Source organism: Bos grunniens, chromosome 11 (genome assembly GCF_055505025.1).
Source record: "Bos grunniens cultivar Pamir isolate PY7600 chromosome 11, Bosgru_T2T1.0, whole genome shotgun sequence".
Taxonomy (NCBI): domain Eukaryota; kingdom Metazoa; phylum Chordata; class Mammalia; order Artiodactyla; family Bovidae; genus Bos; species Bos grunniens.
Window position 1 is genome coordinate 92,750,322 of NC_141175.1, and position 17,502 is coordinate 92,767,823.

The 17,502-nt window shown below is 38.5% G+C and overlaps 1 protein-coding gene across 4 annotated transcripts in view; it reads right to left on the reverse strand.

Moving 5' to 3' along the window:
• Positions 1-10,655: 10,655 nt before the first annotated feature.
• The window catches only part of SPAST (spastin), a 54,547-nt gene continuing 47,700 nt past the window's right edge, over positions 10,656-17,502 (reverse strand). For all 4 annotated transcript variants that reach the window (XM_086327547.1, XM_086327545.1, XM_086327546.1 and 1 more), the window contains one exon: positions 10,656-12,043. In XM_086327547.1, coding sequence (XP_086183673.1) covers positions 11,921-12,043 — 123 coding nt within the window. In that variant the 3' untranslated portion in view covers positions 10,656-11,920. The remainder of the gene's footprint in view (positions 12,044-17,502) is intronic.

Consider the following 17,502-nt stretch of genomic DNA (forward strand, 5'->3'; position numbering starts at 1 on the left):
CCCGCCAGGCTCCTCTGTCCATCTGATTTTCCAGGCAAGAATTAACTGGAGTGGGTTGCTATGTCCTTCTCCAGATGGGTAATAGTAGAGAGTAAGTGCGGAGAAGGCAATGGCACCCCACTCCAGTACTCTTGCCTGGAAAAGCCCATGGACGGAGGAGCCTGGTGGGCTGCAGTCCATGGGGTCGCAGAGAGTTGGACACGACTAAGCGACTTAGCAGCAGCAGCAGCAACAGAGAGTAACTGAGTCGCTGATTTAAAGAGGTAGTCACAGAAAGCTCTAAGAAGATTAAATTTGACTTTCAAATGACAAGTCTTTTTGTGAAGATTTTTGCAGGCAGGATAAGTAGTGCAAAACTCAAGTAAGTGTGTTTTAAGATCTGAAATTAGGTAGTGTGTCTGGAGCGTTGTCTTTGAGGGGAAGAAATGAAGAGAATATCGAAGTGGTAAATAGGGCCCAGATCAAGCAGAAATTTCTAATCAGGGTTAAAGAGCTTGCTTTTTTTTCTACCCTCGCCACCCCCCCACCCCCCCACTCCCCCCCCCCCCCCCCCGCCCCGGAGTGAGACAGGAAGCCAGGGGACACTTTTTACAACGGAGTGACCTGCTACATTTTGGCTGTGGTATGCAGAATGGATTGTAGTTGGAAGATAATTGCTAACATTTATTAAAGCACTTATGTAGTAGGCACTCAGGACTTAAAGTGTATTAGCTCATTTAATCCTTATATTATCTTTTCGGGCTTCCCCAGTAGCTCGGTTGGTAAACAAATCGTCTGCAAATACAGGAGAGCCCTGTTCGATTCCTGGGTAGGCAGCTTCCGTTGGAAAAGGGATAGGCTACCGACTCCAGGATTCTTGGGCTCCCCTGGTGGCTCAGATGGTAAAGAATCTGCCGCAATGCGGGAGACCTGGGTTCGATTCCCAGGTTGGGAAGATTCCCCTGGAGGAGGGCATGGCAACTCAGTATTCTTGCCTGGAGAATCCCCATAGATGGAGGAGCCTGGCAGGTTACAGTCCATGGTGTCACAAAGAGTCCAACAGGACTGAACGCTAAGCACAGCACAGTATCCCTTTGATACAGGTACTGTGGTTAGCTCCTGCTTGGAAAATTGTGTGTCAGGGTCAAACAACTAGTCAGGGGTGGAGCTGGAATTCTGTACAACCTAGTTTTAAAGCCTTACCAGCTATCCTGTACTTGCTACTCTTGGATAAGGTTAGCATGGAGAAGGAAAATTAGAATATTATTGCTTCACTTACACTGAGCAAATCGTTTTTGATTCTTGAAGTTTCTTTCCAGGCTTTCGAATTTTAACAAAACTGAAATCAGACAGTACATATTCTTTATAGTTTGCCTACTTCATTATAAGGATGTACTGTGACTTTTTCTCATGTCTTAATTTTTCTAGATTATAGTTTTAGTGCCTTAGAGAATTCAGTCATAGGCATGTGCCTTAATATCAATTGTGTGTATGTGCTGTGCACGTGTGTGGATGTGTACAGTCACTGTCAAGTTTGACTCTGCAAACCCATGACTATAGCCCACCAGGCTGCTCTGTCCATGGAGTAATTTTCCAGGCAAGAATACTGGAGCAGGTTTGCCATTTCCTCCTCCAGGGGATACTCGCGACCCAGAGATCAAACCCATGTCTCCTGCATTGGCGTTGGCAGGTATCACTGTGCTACCTGGGTATCAGTATAGTTAGCTAATTCCTTATTGATGAGTGTAACATGGTTTAGAGGTAAAAAGAAATCTCTCAAAAGTATTTTAAGAAGGAGAAAAGAAGACTCTAATACAGGGAATTGAGTAATTGGTATAAAATCATAGGAAACAACTACACAAAAGATCACAGTGAAACTGAAGACTTGAACAACTCTATATACCTGGTAGATCTAACACATCTAGAATACACCATCCAATTTCCATCCGGTGGAAATTAAAAGAATCATATTCTTAGTCAATGGGACAATTAAGAAATCACAAGAGAACTTAGAAAAAACATTGAGATGAATGAAAATTAAAACAACATACTGAAACTTACTGGATGCAGCAGAGGCAGTCCTTGGAGGGAAATTTATAGCTGTAAATGCCTATATTGAAAAAATAAGAAAAATCTCAACAACCTAACCTTCCACTTAAGAAACTAGAAAAAGAAGAGCAAACTAAACTAAAAGCAAGCACAAAGAAGGAAATAAAGGGACTTTCCTGGCAGTCTAGTTGTTAAGACTTCATGCTATCTCTGAAGGGGGTGCAGGTTTGATCCCTGCTCAGGGGCACTAAGATCCCACATGCCATGTACCAAAGAAAACACACAAAAAGCAGCCACCTAAAAATATGGCAGGTTGAACAGACTCAGACAATGGAGAACTTAGAAGACAGGAGTGATATGTGTGCTCATTGCTTTTGGGGTGTAGTTACTCCAAGGCTTTCTCAATGCAAAGAACTTGAGAATATGTGTACACACACAGACACATATTTACATCTACATTTCTTCACCTACTTTTATATGTCTTAAATTATGGATTCATATTCTTAAATCCAATTCCAACCCAACCATACAGGTTTCATTCTTTTGTATTCATAACTCCTCTCTGCCACAGTGAGAAACATGGTTCCAATAGGGATAATGTACATTGACTTGTTTGAACAAGTCTCCTGTATGTAAGCAGTTTGTCATCTGTGCTGACTCCGTTCCTCCATATATACACCTCTCTATTCTTGAGAATGTATTCCTCATTGCAGATTGCCCCCACCCAAATAAATAACTTCCTCAGACTAAGTGTCCATCATTGTAGACACCCTCCTTATCCCACCTGGTCTGTAATATCCCACATATGTTGCTTTTCCTCATTGCAAAGCCTGCCCTGAACCACAGTGCAGAAAAGAACTAAAATAGCAGGGCTGAGATTGCTATCCTCTGAAAGGCCTTGCCAGTTTGGCCCTTAGTTGGCATCTGGGAACTTGGATTTGTTCTTCCCTAATAATGGTTCACTGTGCTTAATGGGGATAGGCCTAATGTTTTCACAGATGTCATAATAATGCTGGAGGAATTAAGCACATCCTGTGTAACTCCATTGGGAGAGGACTCTTCAGAGCCAGTCTTTGGTTTCCTCTGGACTTTGCACCATACCCTTGTTTCCTTTGCTGGGTAAGAGATGCACCATCATCAGTCTGCCTTAATACTATACAACTTTATGTACGATAAACTTATTTCAACATAATTCCATTTACTGTCCTCTCCCATTCTTTGTGCTATTACTGTTATCTACTTTACTTCTACGTATATTATAAATACCACACTGTAAACTTAAAAAAAAAAACCTGATAGGTATTTAGAAACATAAAGGAAAAATTATCTTTTGTATTTACTGACGGTTATATCATTTCCAGGTATGACCTAAATCAAATCCATTAAGATTATACAGTGGAAGTGACAAATAGATTCAAGGGATTAGAGCTGATAGACTGCGTGAACTATGGATAGAGGTTCGTATTATTCTACAGGAGTGAAAGTGAAGTGAAAGTGAAAGTTGCTTAGTTGGGTCTGACTCTTTGTGACCCCATGATACAGTCCATGAAATTTTCCAGGCCAGAATACTGGAGTGGGTAGCCTTTCCCTTCTTCAGAGGATCTTCCCAACCCAGGGATCAAACCCAGGTCTCCTGCATAGAAGATGAATTCTTTACCAGCTGAGCCACAAGGGAAACCCCATTGTATAGGAGGTGGTGATCAAAACCATCCCCAAGAAAAAGAAATGCAAAAAGGCAAAATGGTTGTCTGAGGAGGCCTTACAAATAGCTGAGAAAAGAAGAGAAGCAAAAGGCAAAGGAGAAAAGGAAAGATATACCCATTTGAATGCAGAGTTCCAAAGAATATCAAGGAGAGATGAGAAAGCCTTCCTAAGTGATCAGTGTGAAGAAACAGAAAAACAATAGAATGGGAAAGATCTCTTCAAGAATACTAGAGATAGCAAGGGAACATTTCATGCAAAGATGGGCACAATAAAGGACAGAAATGGTATGAACCTAACAGAAGCAGAAGATATTAAGAAGAGGTGGCAAGAATACACAGAACTATACAAGAGATAATGACCCAGATAACCACGGTGGTGTGATCACTCACCTACAGCCTGACATCCTGAACTGCGAAGTCAAGTGGGCCTTAGGAAGCATCACTATGAACAAGCTAGTGGAGGTGATGGAATTCCTGTTGAGCTATTTCAAATCCTAAAAGATGATGCTTCGAAAGTGCTGCACTCAATATGCCAGCAAATTTGGAAAACTCAGCAGTGGCCACAGGACTGGAAAAGGTCAGTTTTCATTCCAATCCCAAAGAAAGGCAATGCCAAAGAATGCTCAAACTATCACACAATTTCACTCATCTCACATGCTAGCAAAGTAATGCTCAAAATTCTCCAAGTGAGGCTTCAATGTACAGGAACCAAGAACTTCTCGATATTCAAACTGGATTTAGAAAAGGCAGAGCAGCCAGAGATCAAATTGCTAACAGCCATTGGATCATAGAAAGAGCAAGAAAATTCCAGAAAAACATCCACTTGTTTCAATGACCATGCTAAAGCCTTTGACTCTGTGGATCACAACAAACTGGAAAATTCTTAAAGAGATGGGAATACCAGACCACCTTACCTGCCTCCTGAGAAACCTGTATACAGATGAAGAAGCAACAGTTAGAACTGGACATGGAACAACAGACTGGTTCCAAACTGGGAAAGGAGTACATCAAGGCTGTATATCGTCACCCTGCCTATTTAACTTATATACAGAGTACACCATGCGAAATGCTAGGCTGGATGAAGCATAGGCTGGAATCAAGATTGCCAGGAAAAATATCAATAACCTCAGCTACGCAGATGACTCCACCCTTATGGGAGACAGTGAAGAAGAACTAAAGAGCCTCTTGATGAAGGTGAAAGAGGAGAATAAAAAAGCTGGCTTAAAACAACATTCAAAAAACTAAGATCATGGCATATGGTCCCATCACTTCATGGCAAATAGATGGGGAAACAATGGAAACAGTGACAGACTATTTTCTTGGGTTCGCAGATCACTGCAGATGGTGACTGCAGCCATGAAATTAAAAGACGCTTGCTCCTTGGAAGAAAAGCTATGACATCATATTAAAAAGCATATTAAAAAAGCATATTAAAAAGCAGAGACATCACTTTGCCAACCAAGGTCTGTGCTGGGAGCCATCTCCTGGCATATTGCATATTGAGTGCAGCACTTTCACAGCATCATCTTTCAGGATCTGGAATAGCTCAACTGGAATTCTATCACTGCCGGGAGCCAGCGTGAGGAACTCCGCCCGTGGCAGAGGTCATGAGGAAGGAGGCTCGGCATACGCAAAGGTGGGATCGAGCCTCAGGAGTCCCCCAGGAAATTCTCGAGCATCTACCCCCAAAACCAGAGTCTGCCTTCTTTCCACTTTGTGCTCTCACCTACACCTCTGACTTTACAGGGGGCTGTCCCCCACTACCTCTCTCTGCAAAAAAGAGTTAACTTACAGCTCCAGTTAATAAAGTTCCTGGGTGTGATAGTGTTTCAACCTACAAACTCCTTTGCAAGTCCTCTAGCCTGCCTGTATAGGTTTTTCCGGCCACATGTGATTGCTCAGAGCCTCCCAACTGTGAGAAGCATGAGATGTTCTAAACTGTCTAAATACAGATTCCTTTGAGCAGTTAAAAGATTGATTAGAAATTGTATTGGTGAAGGGTTTTTCACTTGTTGGGCCAATGTTTGCTGCTAAGTCTCCATATCCCTTACCTGCTGTGTCCCTGGCAGTGTATTGATTAATATAATTGGTGTAAGTAGTAGCTTTAATGTTTGTAACCTGGGACCCTTGAGTTAATTCTTTTTCTTGTTATAGCCCACCACACCTTTGCCCTATAGGAATGCAACTTTAATGCTTTTGGAGGGTGGCACTTGACTAATCACCTTTAGAGAAAAATAAGTTTTCTGAAGAAAGGGTCTTAAAATGTTAACAGGCCTCCAGGCCAGAAGATGATGCAAATCACCTAAACTTTTGCATATGATAAGTTTGCAGGAAGAAAGCCTGGCTTACTGCATGACTCTACCCCTTTCCCCATTATCCTCTATGCATAACTTAAGGTATAAAAACTACTTTGGAAAATAAAGTGTGGGCCTTGTTCACCGAAACTTGGTCTCCCCATGTCGTTCTTTCTATCACCTTCTGGTTGAATTTTTCCTCTGAGGCGGGGAAGCTCGTCAAGCCTACTAATTTTGCCTGGGCTTCTAAGATCTGACCGGGGAGGCCTTAGTGTCTCCTCTCCTTCGGGAGAACAGGAGGACGCCTGCGGCCTTCGTAGGTGACATAAATTCCCTGCTTTGGAATTTTATTCAGCCTCTTTTCTCCACTGAATTTCCTCACTGAGCTATCCTCATTCTATTACTCTTTATATCTTTGATGAATATTTAAATAAATAGGTCGCCGATGCCGTCTCTCCTTTGAATACCCTGGATCAGCCAGGGCTGGACCCCAGCAGGTCTGTATAGTCAAAAATAGGTTTTTCCAGTAGCAACGTATGGATGTGAGAGTTGGACCATAAAGGCTGAGCACCGAAGAATTGATACTTTTGAACTGTGGTGTTGGAGAACTGCAAGGAGATCCAACCAGTCTATCCTAAAGGAAATCAATTGTGAATATTCATGGGAAGGACTGATGCTGAAGCTCCAATACTTTGGCCACTTTGGGAAGAAATGACTCATTGGAAAAGACCCTGATGCTTCAAAAGACTGAAGGCAGGAGGAAGGGGATGACAGAGGTCGAGATGGGTGGATGGCATCACTGACTCAATGGACATGAGTTTGAGCAAGCTCCAGGAGATGGTGATGGACAGGGAAGCCTGGCATGCTGCAGTCCATGGGGTGGCAAATAGTGGGACAAGACTGCGCGACTGAACGACAATATCATTTCCAAAGTCCTTAAATCCTTCCTGGAGATGTGGATTCCTTTGGAGGATTCCTTTTCATCAGCCCAAAGAATTTCTTAGATACTTCCCCTGGTGGTCCAGTGGTTAAGACTCTGAGCTCCCAATTCAGGGGGCCCAGGTTTGATCCCTGGTCAGGGAACTAGATCACATGCCACAATGAAGATCAAAGATCCCAAGTGCCACAACTAAGACTTGGAGCAGCCACATAAATAACTTTTTAAAAACAGTCTATTTTAAAGAATTTCCTATGTCAGCCTGCTAAGAACAAATTCTCTTACTTTTTGTACAACTGGAATGACTTTTATGTATTCTGAACATTCTAAGTAAACACAAAATTTTAGGTTAACTTTTATTTTTGCACTTATTGATGTATAGTTGAGTTCCAGTGTTGTTGATAAGATGGTTGGATGGCAACATCAACTCAATGGACATGAGTTTGAGCAAACTCTGGGAGATGGTGAAGTACAGGGAAGCCTATCGTGCTGCAGTCCACGGGGTCGCAATGAATCAGACACGATTAATCGACTGAACAAAGTATGTTTCAGGTGTATAGTCAAGTGATTTCAGTTATATATTCTCTTTCAGATTCTTTTTGATATGTTATTGTAAGATATTGAATATAGTTTCCTATGCTACACTGTAGGTCCGTTGTTCACCTTTTTTTATATAGTATTGTATAATTTTTACACTTTAAAAATGTCACTCCATCATTTCCTGGATTCCACTGTTTCAAATAAAGTTACCCACCATTTTTGCTTTATTCAAGTGTAATGTCATTTCCCTTTGCTGGCTGCTTTTGGTATTTAACTGGTTTTGTGCATGTGTGTGTGTTTTGCAAAGGATGTACTCAGATGTGATCTTTGTTGCATTTATTCTGCTTGGAGTTCACTGAACTTCTTGGACCTGTGATGTCTTCCAACAATTTTGGGGAATTCCAGGCATTACTGCTTCAAATATTTCTGTTGCCCCATTCTCTCCCAGTCCTCTCCTTTTGGACCTCAAAGTACATGTACATTAGACAGATTCTGTCCCACAGGTCTGAAGTCTCTTTCTTTCTCTGTGCTTCACTTTGATAATTATATTAACTGCCTTCCTGTTTTCTTATCTCTGATGTACCCAGTTTACTGTTAAGCCCACCCAGTGATTTTTCAAATTTCAGACACTGTCATTCATTTCATAATTTATAATCACAGACTTTCTATTTGCTTTTCAGTTTCTACTTTTCCGCTAAGAATCCTAATCCATTAATCCATCATTTTCCCTTGTAAATTTTTTAATGTATTTTAAAGCTGTTAAATAATTTTCTGTTAATTCCAAAATAGTCATCTGTGTTTCTGCTTCCATAGATTTTCTGTTGATTATGGATTATATAATTTTTCTTTATATGCTTATTATTTTTGCTGGGCTTTGTGAATTAATATGTTGTAAAGGCTCTGGATTCTGTTTTAACAATGTTTTATTCTGGCTAGCTGTTAAATTACTAATGGATAACCTTGATGTTGTGAAAGCCTGATTTTAAGCTTTGTTTCCAAGTGAGTTTCTTCCAGTTGTGCCCAGAGTTCTAAAGTACAGCCCTTATTCTAGGATGCTGTCCTTCCTCCTAAGCCATGGCCCTTTCCTGGTGTCAATGGAAAACCAGAGTGTTTACTAGACCCCTCTTACTGGAATTTGAATTTCAAACTCTATTTGTCCAGCAACTGCTACAACTACTCTGGATTTCAACTATTGCTTTCTCCTGGATTCTTTTGACTGTCACACTGCACAGGTATAATTTCAGAATCCAACAAGCTTTTGAAAAGAATTTGCAGGCAGATTTTGGGACTTAGATCTCTCCTTTTCAAAATTTCCCTCCCAATTTCACACTGTTCTAGAAGCACTAACTGATTCCTCAGCTCATTAAGACTGTCACATTCTCCTTGAATTCTATTTCCAAGCACACTGCAGATGCTGCAAGTGGCTCTCATGGTGAAACCCAGTTAATGTGGATTTCTTCTAGTATATGATTTTGTGCTGGTTTTGCCCATTTTTGACTGCTCTCTAGTCTTCTAATCACGGCTTTTTATATTTTGTTCAGAGTTTGTAATTGTTATTGGCAAGAGTCGGTTCAATACAAGCTACTCCTTCAATACCAGACTACAACCTCTGAAATCTCAAAAAGTTTCAAATAAATTAAAGGCAAAATAAAGTTTATAATTTATTTCCAATCCATTAGGATAAAAACTCACTTATGCAGCTGAATCTTTTAATTCATTTCTTCTGAAGAAAAGTACAAAAGTCCAGAGTAAAACTCAGACAAGTATTTGAAGGAAAATCCGTTGACTCAAAGTCCAAAAACAAACTGTATATGGTTCATTCTGCCAAAAGAATTAGTTTTTGTACAAAATATAATGAATTTTACACTATAAACAAAGACTGCTGTATATTAAATTAGAGTTCTAGTATCTGCTTTTCCTCCAATTCTTTCCAAGCACAAAGCATATCTGCAAGTCAGAAACCTAATAACCCCATTTGGCAGACTGTCTTAGAATAAGCTTTTACCCTTAAGATATCTGGAAAGAGAATACTGATTCTTTCCATTGGCTCAAAGTCCAGTACATCAGTAAGTTTTAATTTAGTTTACAAAACTCTGCCATAGTAACATGAAGAGCACACTAAGGTTTAAACATTACCTTTTACTAAATAATATGACACAGAGCTCAATGCAAAATCTACAAGGTCACAATCTAAGTCTAATATTATTTCTGAAATCCTCAGCAACTGCTATCTTTATTGAAAAAGATCAAACCAAAACCTTACATGTCCTACCATATAATTACTCTACTTTTATGGCCCTTCTATAAGAAAAACACAGCTTAAAATAAAACTTAGGTCATGTAAGTCAAAGAAAATTGTTCTCTAGCACTAAGTTCAATTTCAGACTTGATCAGGAAATTAACTTCCATAGATGGATGTGCATACAGTACTATAATTCTGACTCAATGTTTATGACAATATTAATTTACGTAACATGTGAAGTCTGTTATCTAAAACTTTTCCCAATAAATGAGCTACAATTAATGTATATAATATTATGACAATTTTAAAGGAGTTTGTAGTTTAAAAGTTGTAAGTTTAAAGCACATGGACTTTTAATACAACTTACTACTCATCAATAATCTTTTTCCAAATGAAAATTTAAAAATGAAATTTTATGAGCTTTATTGAAAATGTTTTAATTTGGGATGTTCATTATACTTATCGTGTATATTTTCATCATCTTTCATTATCAGTATTTTATAATGGATGCTATAATGTTTGAGACCTTAAAAAGATACTACTCATGACCTAAAATATCATGGTTTTGGCTTAAAATTTTTTTTTCTATTTATCTCAACCCTCATTTTTATTATCCAGGGAGTTCTATGATTAGAGGAGACATGATTTAAGTTATAGCTACAAACAGCATATAATCATACATCTTCTACATTTAGATAAATCTTTAAGATAAGAAAGAGTAAAGTTAAGAAGTATGGGTTTCTTCATTATAAAATTCTTATCTAGTGGGGGAAAGTTAACTTTAATATATTTTCTCAAAACCAAAGATATTTTTCCTAAAAAAAAAAAAAATTTTGTTACTACTATAAAATTATTCTTTCCACCCATGACATTTTACATAAAAGCACCAAAGACGATTTCTGTAAACAAACTTTTAACCAGTAAACTAATGGCAAATATCCATTTGCCTTTATTACAATATTTAGAAGGCCTTGATATGAGTCTCTACTTCCTACAAGGACATTTTTATAACAAAAACCTACACATACAAACAAGAAATGGAATTACTGTACATTTTTGGGGAACAAAAGGCAGATTAACAGACTAAAACTTTTTAGTTAACAAAGTGAGCACAAGAAACCTATAAAATGTATGCAATGTATAAAAATTCAGTAATTTTTTAAAGTTTCATTGGAGGGATTAATAAAACATGGTAGATCCACTGGCTTGTAATTATCCTGTAAACAGTAAGGAAGTAATAAGCAATAAATTAGAAATGTCTTCACTCCCAGTATTTCCCTTCTCTTGCACAGGAACCACTTTCATAGTGGTTAAAATTGGCTTTCTTAAATATTAGAATAATTCTAGCAGAAAATAAATTCCATTAGGAATAAGTTAACAGTCTACAATAGATTTCTGACAAACATATTAGAAAAAAAATACTACAGATCACAGGAGGACTGGTCTACATATTATATGACAGAGTATCTGAAAACTTCAAAATTTCTCCTTCTCCTTTCACTAAATTTGTTTTGTTTTGTTGCTATCGTATTGCTCTCCAAATTATTTGGTTGAAAGGTAATAGAAAAAATAAAAAGTGAAAAGAAAACATTTTTAATGTCTGTAGATGTATGAAGAAGAAAAAAAACCTTCAAAATTCTTTTTCCTACTACTGTTACATAGGAAAAAGTTTCATTTGGCACACAATTTGTAAAAAGAAAAAAAAAAGAAACAGAGTGTTTGGCATTCCAATCACCCATAGTAAAGACAATAGTAGGAAATGAAAACAGGAAAAATGACTATTTTAAGAAAAGATGTCAGAAGACAAACCACCAAAGGCTCTGTGTCTTCTACCATTCCCCGTCTCTGGAACACTTTCATCTGCAACATAATATACAAATTACTATTTACATTACGATTACGTTGGTAAAGAGACCAGATTCAGTTTTTGCTGTGTTCTGACTTACAGTGCCCATTGGGATATCCATGACCATCAAGCCAAGAAGGCCTTAAACAAAAATATTCCATTTGCATTGTATACTTTATTTAAATTTATTTTATGGTTCATCTTCTGGGGTGCACAAGTAATTGTAAGACTCTGAAAAGTCCTGTAAACTTAGGCTGACTTTCTGTAGCTGATAAAAGTATTCATCGAAGATGGTGTGTTTTTCTCTTGAAAAGTAAACATTCTGCAGGCTTACACAGTGGTATCTCCAAAGTCCTTGTTCCAACGTATGTATGCTTCTAAGGTTTGAGGGCTTACACTGCGTTTTATCTTTTTTAAGGATTCGGTGAAGTCAGATAATCGAATATTTCTCATCTAGATTTAAAAAAAAGCACACAATACAAATGATTATCACATATACAATAGCTGACCCAATGGTGGCTAAAAATGCTTTATTAATGTGAAAATATATATAGACGTATTCTTAGAAAATCATGTCAATCATCTTATTTTACATATTAGTATATATTAGGTACGTTTCCTATTTAAGAAATCCTACCAAATAATATACTTTCATTTCATGTGTTTGGCTTCTTAGGTATTAACATTTTAAATCCCAGTATTTTCCCACTATAAAAACAAAACACAATCATTACAGAAAACTAGACAAAATATTCGCAATCAGAAAAAATAAACACAATCCCACTACTCAGATATACAACCACTATTTGGGTTATCTCCTTCCAATTTTTCTTCTGCATAGTTTCATGAAATTTTACATTCTCAAGTCTCACTCACCACAAGCATACTCTAGCTAAATTCACGTTTCTGAGAAAGGGAAAAGGAGTTAACAAGATGCACATGGGACTCTGAAGGAACTATTGCTCTTAATACAACATGGAGGATGCGTATGTCTAAAATTTTATTGTTATTGCTTGTAATACATTTTCATATTAATTTGGTCTTATTTTCTGAGACTTTTAATTGGTTTTGAGAATACAGAATAAAACAAAAATGAGTTAATAAATACCTAATTTTTACCTAAGCATTTTTAAAAGACAAAATGGAATCTGGCACAAAGTGGTCAATTAAAAATTATCACATATTTACATGTATATTTTGCCCCCAAATAAGAAGTTAAGAACTGGAGACAAAATTTCAACTGATACTTATCTGTATTTTTTTTAATTTACATTTTAAAATTTATTTTAAATTTTACTTATTTATGGCTGTGCTGGGTCTTCATTGGTGCCTGAGGGCTTTCTCTAGTTACAGAGAGTGGGGGCCACTCTTGCAGGCCCTAGAACATGCAGATTTCAGTAGTTGTGACACACGGGCTTAGCTGCTCCCCAGCATGTGGAATCTTCCTGGGCCAGGGATCAAACCCATGTCCTCTGCATTGGCAGGTGGATTCTTATCCACTGAGCCACCTGGGAAGTCCTAAAATTTATTTTTAATTGGAGGATAACTGCTTTGCAATGTTGTTAGTTTCTGCCATACATAAACATGAATCAGCCATAGGTATACATATGTCCCCTCCTCTTGAACCTCCTTCCCACCTCCCAGCCCTCTAGCACCAAGTTGAGCTCCCTGCGTCATACAGCACATTCCCACTGGCTACTATTTACGTATGGCTATGGTTTTTCCCGTGGTCATGTATGCATGTGAGAGTTGGACTGTGAAGAAGGCTGAGCACCGAAGAATTGATGCTTTTGAACTGTGGTGTTGGAGAAGACTCTTGAGAGTCCCTTGGACTGCAAGGAGATCCAACCAGTCCATTCTAAAGGAGCTCAGCCCTGGGTGTTCTTTGGAAGGAATGACGCTAAAGCTGAAACTCCAGTACTTAGGCCACCTCATTGGAAAAAGACTCTGATGCTGGGAGGGATTGGGGGCAGGAGGAGAAGGGGACGACAGAGGATGAGATGGCTGGATGGCATCACCGACTCGATGGACGTGAGTCTGAGTGAACTCCGGGAGTTGGTGCCTGGTGTGCTGCGGTTCATGGGGTCACAAAGAGTCGGACACGACTGAGCGACTGAACTGAACTGAACTGAATGAATATGTTTCAATGCTACTCTCTCAATTTGTCCCATCCTCTCCTTCCCCTGCTGTGGTACACAACTCTGTTTTCTATGTCTATGTCTCTATTACTGCCCTACCAATAGGTTCATCAGTACCATTTTTCTAGATTTCATATGTATGTATTAATACATGGTATTTGTTATTGTCTTTCTGACTTATTTAACTCTGTAAAACAGGCTCTAGGTTCATCTACCTCACTGGAACTGACTCAAATTCGTTTCTTTTTATGGCTGAGTAATATTCCATTGTATGCTGCTGCTGCTGCTGCTGCTAAGTCGCTTCAGTCGTGTCTGACTCTGTGCGACCCCATAGACGGCAGCCCACCAGGCTCCCCCATCCCTGGGATTCTCCAGGCAAGAACACTGGAGTGGGTTGCCATTTCCTTCTCCAATGCATGAAAGTGAAAAGTGAAAGTGAAGTCGCTCAGTAGTGTCCGAGTCCTAGCGACCCCATGGACTGTAGCCTACCAGGCTCCTCTGTCCATGGGATTCTCCAGGCAAGAGTACTGGAGTGGGCTGCCATTGCCTTCTCCCATTCCATTGCATATATGTATACAATTTCTTTATCCATTCATCTGTTGATAGACATCTAGATTGAGTATATTCTTTTTATTACTCTTATAAAACCCAATCTAACTACTTCATATCCTCTCTAATATCAACACTGCATAGATTAACAAAATCAGTAAGAAAATAAAATGGATTTCCTTGATCTCTATAAAAGGTTGCCATTATTTAGTATTTTCGTATTTTTAAATTAGGGCTTCCCTGGTGGCTCAGACAGTAAAGAATCTGCCTGCTCTGCAGGAGACCCAGGTCAGTTATTTAATGGACACTTATACAGTAGAATTTCATGGACAGAGGAGCCTGATGAGCTACAGTCCATGGGGTTGCAAAGAGTCGACCATGACTAAGTGACTAACACTTAGTTAATGCAGTATTCACTATTGCCAGACTTTCAGTGCTTTATAAACATCAACTCATAAGCCAGGACTAATAGCTAAAAGCTGTTACCAAGTTATTAATATTAAGACCATTAGGTTAAAAATAAATTGCATAAAAGTATACATTAGAAGCAAAAACTTTAACAATGTAACCAGACACACATTATTAGCGGAATGATCACAAAAAGGTACATCATGTTATTTTTTATAATTCAGTAGTTTTAAGTTTTAGTACTATCTAAAATTTAGGGACTTCTCTGGTGGTCCAGAGGTTAAGAATCCGCCTTTAACGCAGGGGACACAGATTTGATCTTAGTTAGGGAACTAAGATCCCATAGGCTGCAGAGCAACTACTAAAGCCCGTGTAGTCTGGAGCCCATGTGCCACAACTATTGAGCCCACACACCACAACTAGAGAGTCTGTGCACCACCATGGAAGATCCCACAGGATGCAAGGAAGATCCACGTGCCACAATGAAGACCCAACAGCCAAAGAGCTAGATAAAATTGTTTAAAATAATGAAATGGCTTACATATTTTTAAGATACAAGATACAATTCAAGTAGATATGTTACACTGTAATACTGAAATAAATGTACTGTTAGAATGAATTAATGATATTTTTAAAAATTTGCATTTTTAAGCTGTCATTGGAGTAGACTAACACCCAAACTAACAAAAAGAAAGCAGTATGTATTTTGACACACAGTCATTAAATTATTCTCCATTAAAATGAACCCAGGTTCCTAAAGTTGCTGATTCTAGTCTTGGGATAGGCAATTTCAAGGTGTGCCTTGCTCCCAGAAGGCAACAATGTTTTTCAGAGTTCTAAAGTAGAGTTGAGAGGACTCATCTTAATATAAAAGCAGATTTTGCTGGCCAAGTGTGACCCATTAAACATAAAATTAAATTGATTTACAGATGTGGCAGGTTCTCCTGCTGTGTCTCCTAATGATTCCATCTCTTGTTATATATGCCCTTGTGTAATCCCTTCCCCTGAGTATAGACTGGACCTAAGCACAGACTACAGCAAAAGTGATGAGATGTGACTTCCATGATTAGGTTATCAAGACTATGCCTTCCATCCTGCTGGCACTCTCTATTCTCTTCCTGGCTCACTGGCTTTGATGAAGCAAACTACTATGTTGGAGAGGCCTACGTGACAAGGAACAGAAGGTGGCTTCCAGCCAATAAACACAGAAAACTGAGGCTTTCAGGCCAACAACACAAGAGGAAATTAATCTGGCAAAAAACAAAACACAAAAAAACACATGAGCCTGGAAGCAGATCTTTCTAGTTTGAGCCTTATAATGACCATAGCCCCAGACAACATCCTGATTACAGCTTTGTAAGAAACTCTAGACCAATGCCTTGACTGCAGCCCTCAGAGAGTTTGAAGTGGAGGATTCAGCTAAACTGTGCCCATGTTCCTTTCTCTGTGAAAATGTGAGATAATAAACACATGTCATTTAAGCTGCTAAATTTTGTGGCAAGTTTTGTTATATGGTAATAGACACCTATTGTCACAGAATTGCCTTGTTTTAAAATCATGACTCTAGAAGAGTTACTAAAAAAAGAAAACAGACTGAATTTATTCTTCAAGTAAAATAGGAACTATGTTTAATTGAGTTTGTTCAATGAAGAAGAAAAATGTTGAAGTTTAGGTATACGTATAATTCTCAGGATGGGTAAAGCATAAAGGTTAATAAATCCACTATCAACAGAAGACAGGTTTCTTATCTCATGAAATAATTATGGACAGATTCCTAAGAATTTTTCCTATTCCCTAAGCAGCCACCCACTTGCTTTCATAAAATTTGTATAAGGTACTAATGAAGGTGTATCCAAGCATCCATTTATAGGTTTTTTAGTGGCCTTCCGAATGGTTCAAAGTGAAAAAGTACAAGTGTTAGTTGCTCGGTCATGTCTGACTCTTTGCAACCCTATGGACAGGGGCCTCCTCTGTCTATGGAATTCTCCAGGCAAGAATACTGGAGTGGGTAGCCATTCCTTACTCACAGAAAATGCCAGGGCCAAGGCGCTTGAGACAGAGTGAGGAATGCTTGCAGACATGGGGTTCAGTGGATTTTGCAGAAGTTGATTAGGAGTTAGCAGACAACTTCTTACTAAAAATTATTTGTCAGCTGATGGTTTTATTTCATTACTTATGGCCTTGATTAGCTCCTTCATTCTGTATGGTCTGTTCACGGGACAAAGACAGGCCTAAAGTGTCACACAATAGACCTTTCTTCAATTTTAATCTAGGGGGGCCAGGGTATATACATGAAATACCATGTTTACCTGTCCTGAGTCCAAGGCAGGGAGAGTGGTGTGTGGGAAAGAAAGAATTCATGTACAGTGTTTATTTTTTGGATAGAAAAGCACATATTAGGTTTATTTTAAAAGAACATTTAAAAAATAATATATAGATGGGATACTGTTAATAATTTATACATAAGTAAAAAAGCCCTCAAGACACTTAGTACTAATATATATTTAATTAGAAATATATGGAATCAAAATAATAAGTCAGATAAGAGGAACATGAAACTATACTTTAAACGTGAATTTTAAAGGTAAACATAGCTAAACACCAAAGTATATGATATGTGGAATTCTTTATTCCTAAAAAGCTTCATTCATACTCCAGGTAAACTAGACTGTTGAAATGGAAAAGTGCTGTGGTTGCAAGAAGTGTGAAGGCTTTCTTAGTAATGTAGCTGGCTAACCACTATGCACAAGATGCCTGAAGATAAGAACCTCAAATTTACTTGGAAGCATGAAGAAAAAGGACAGCCAAAATGTACTC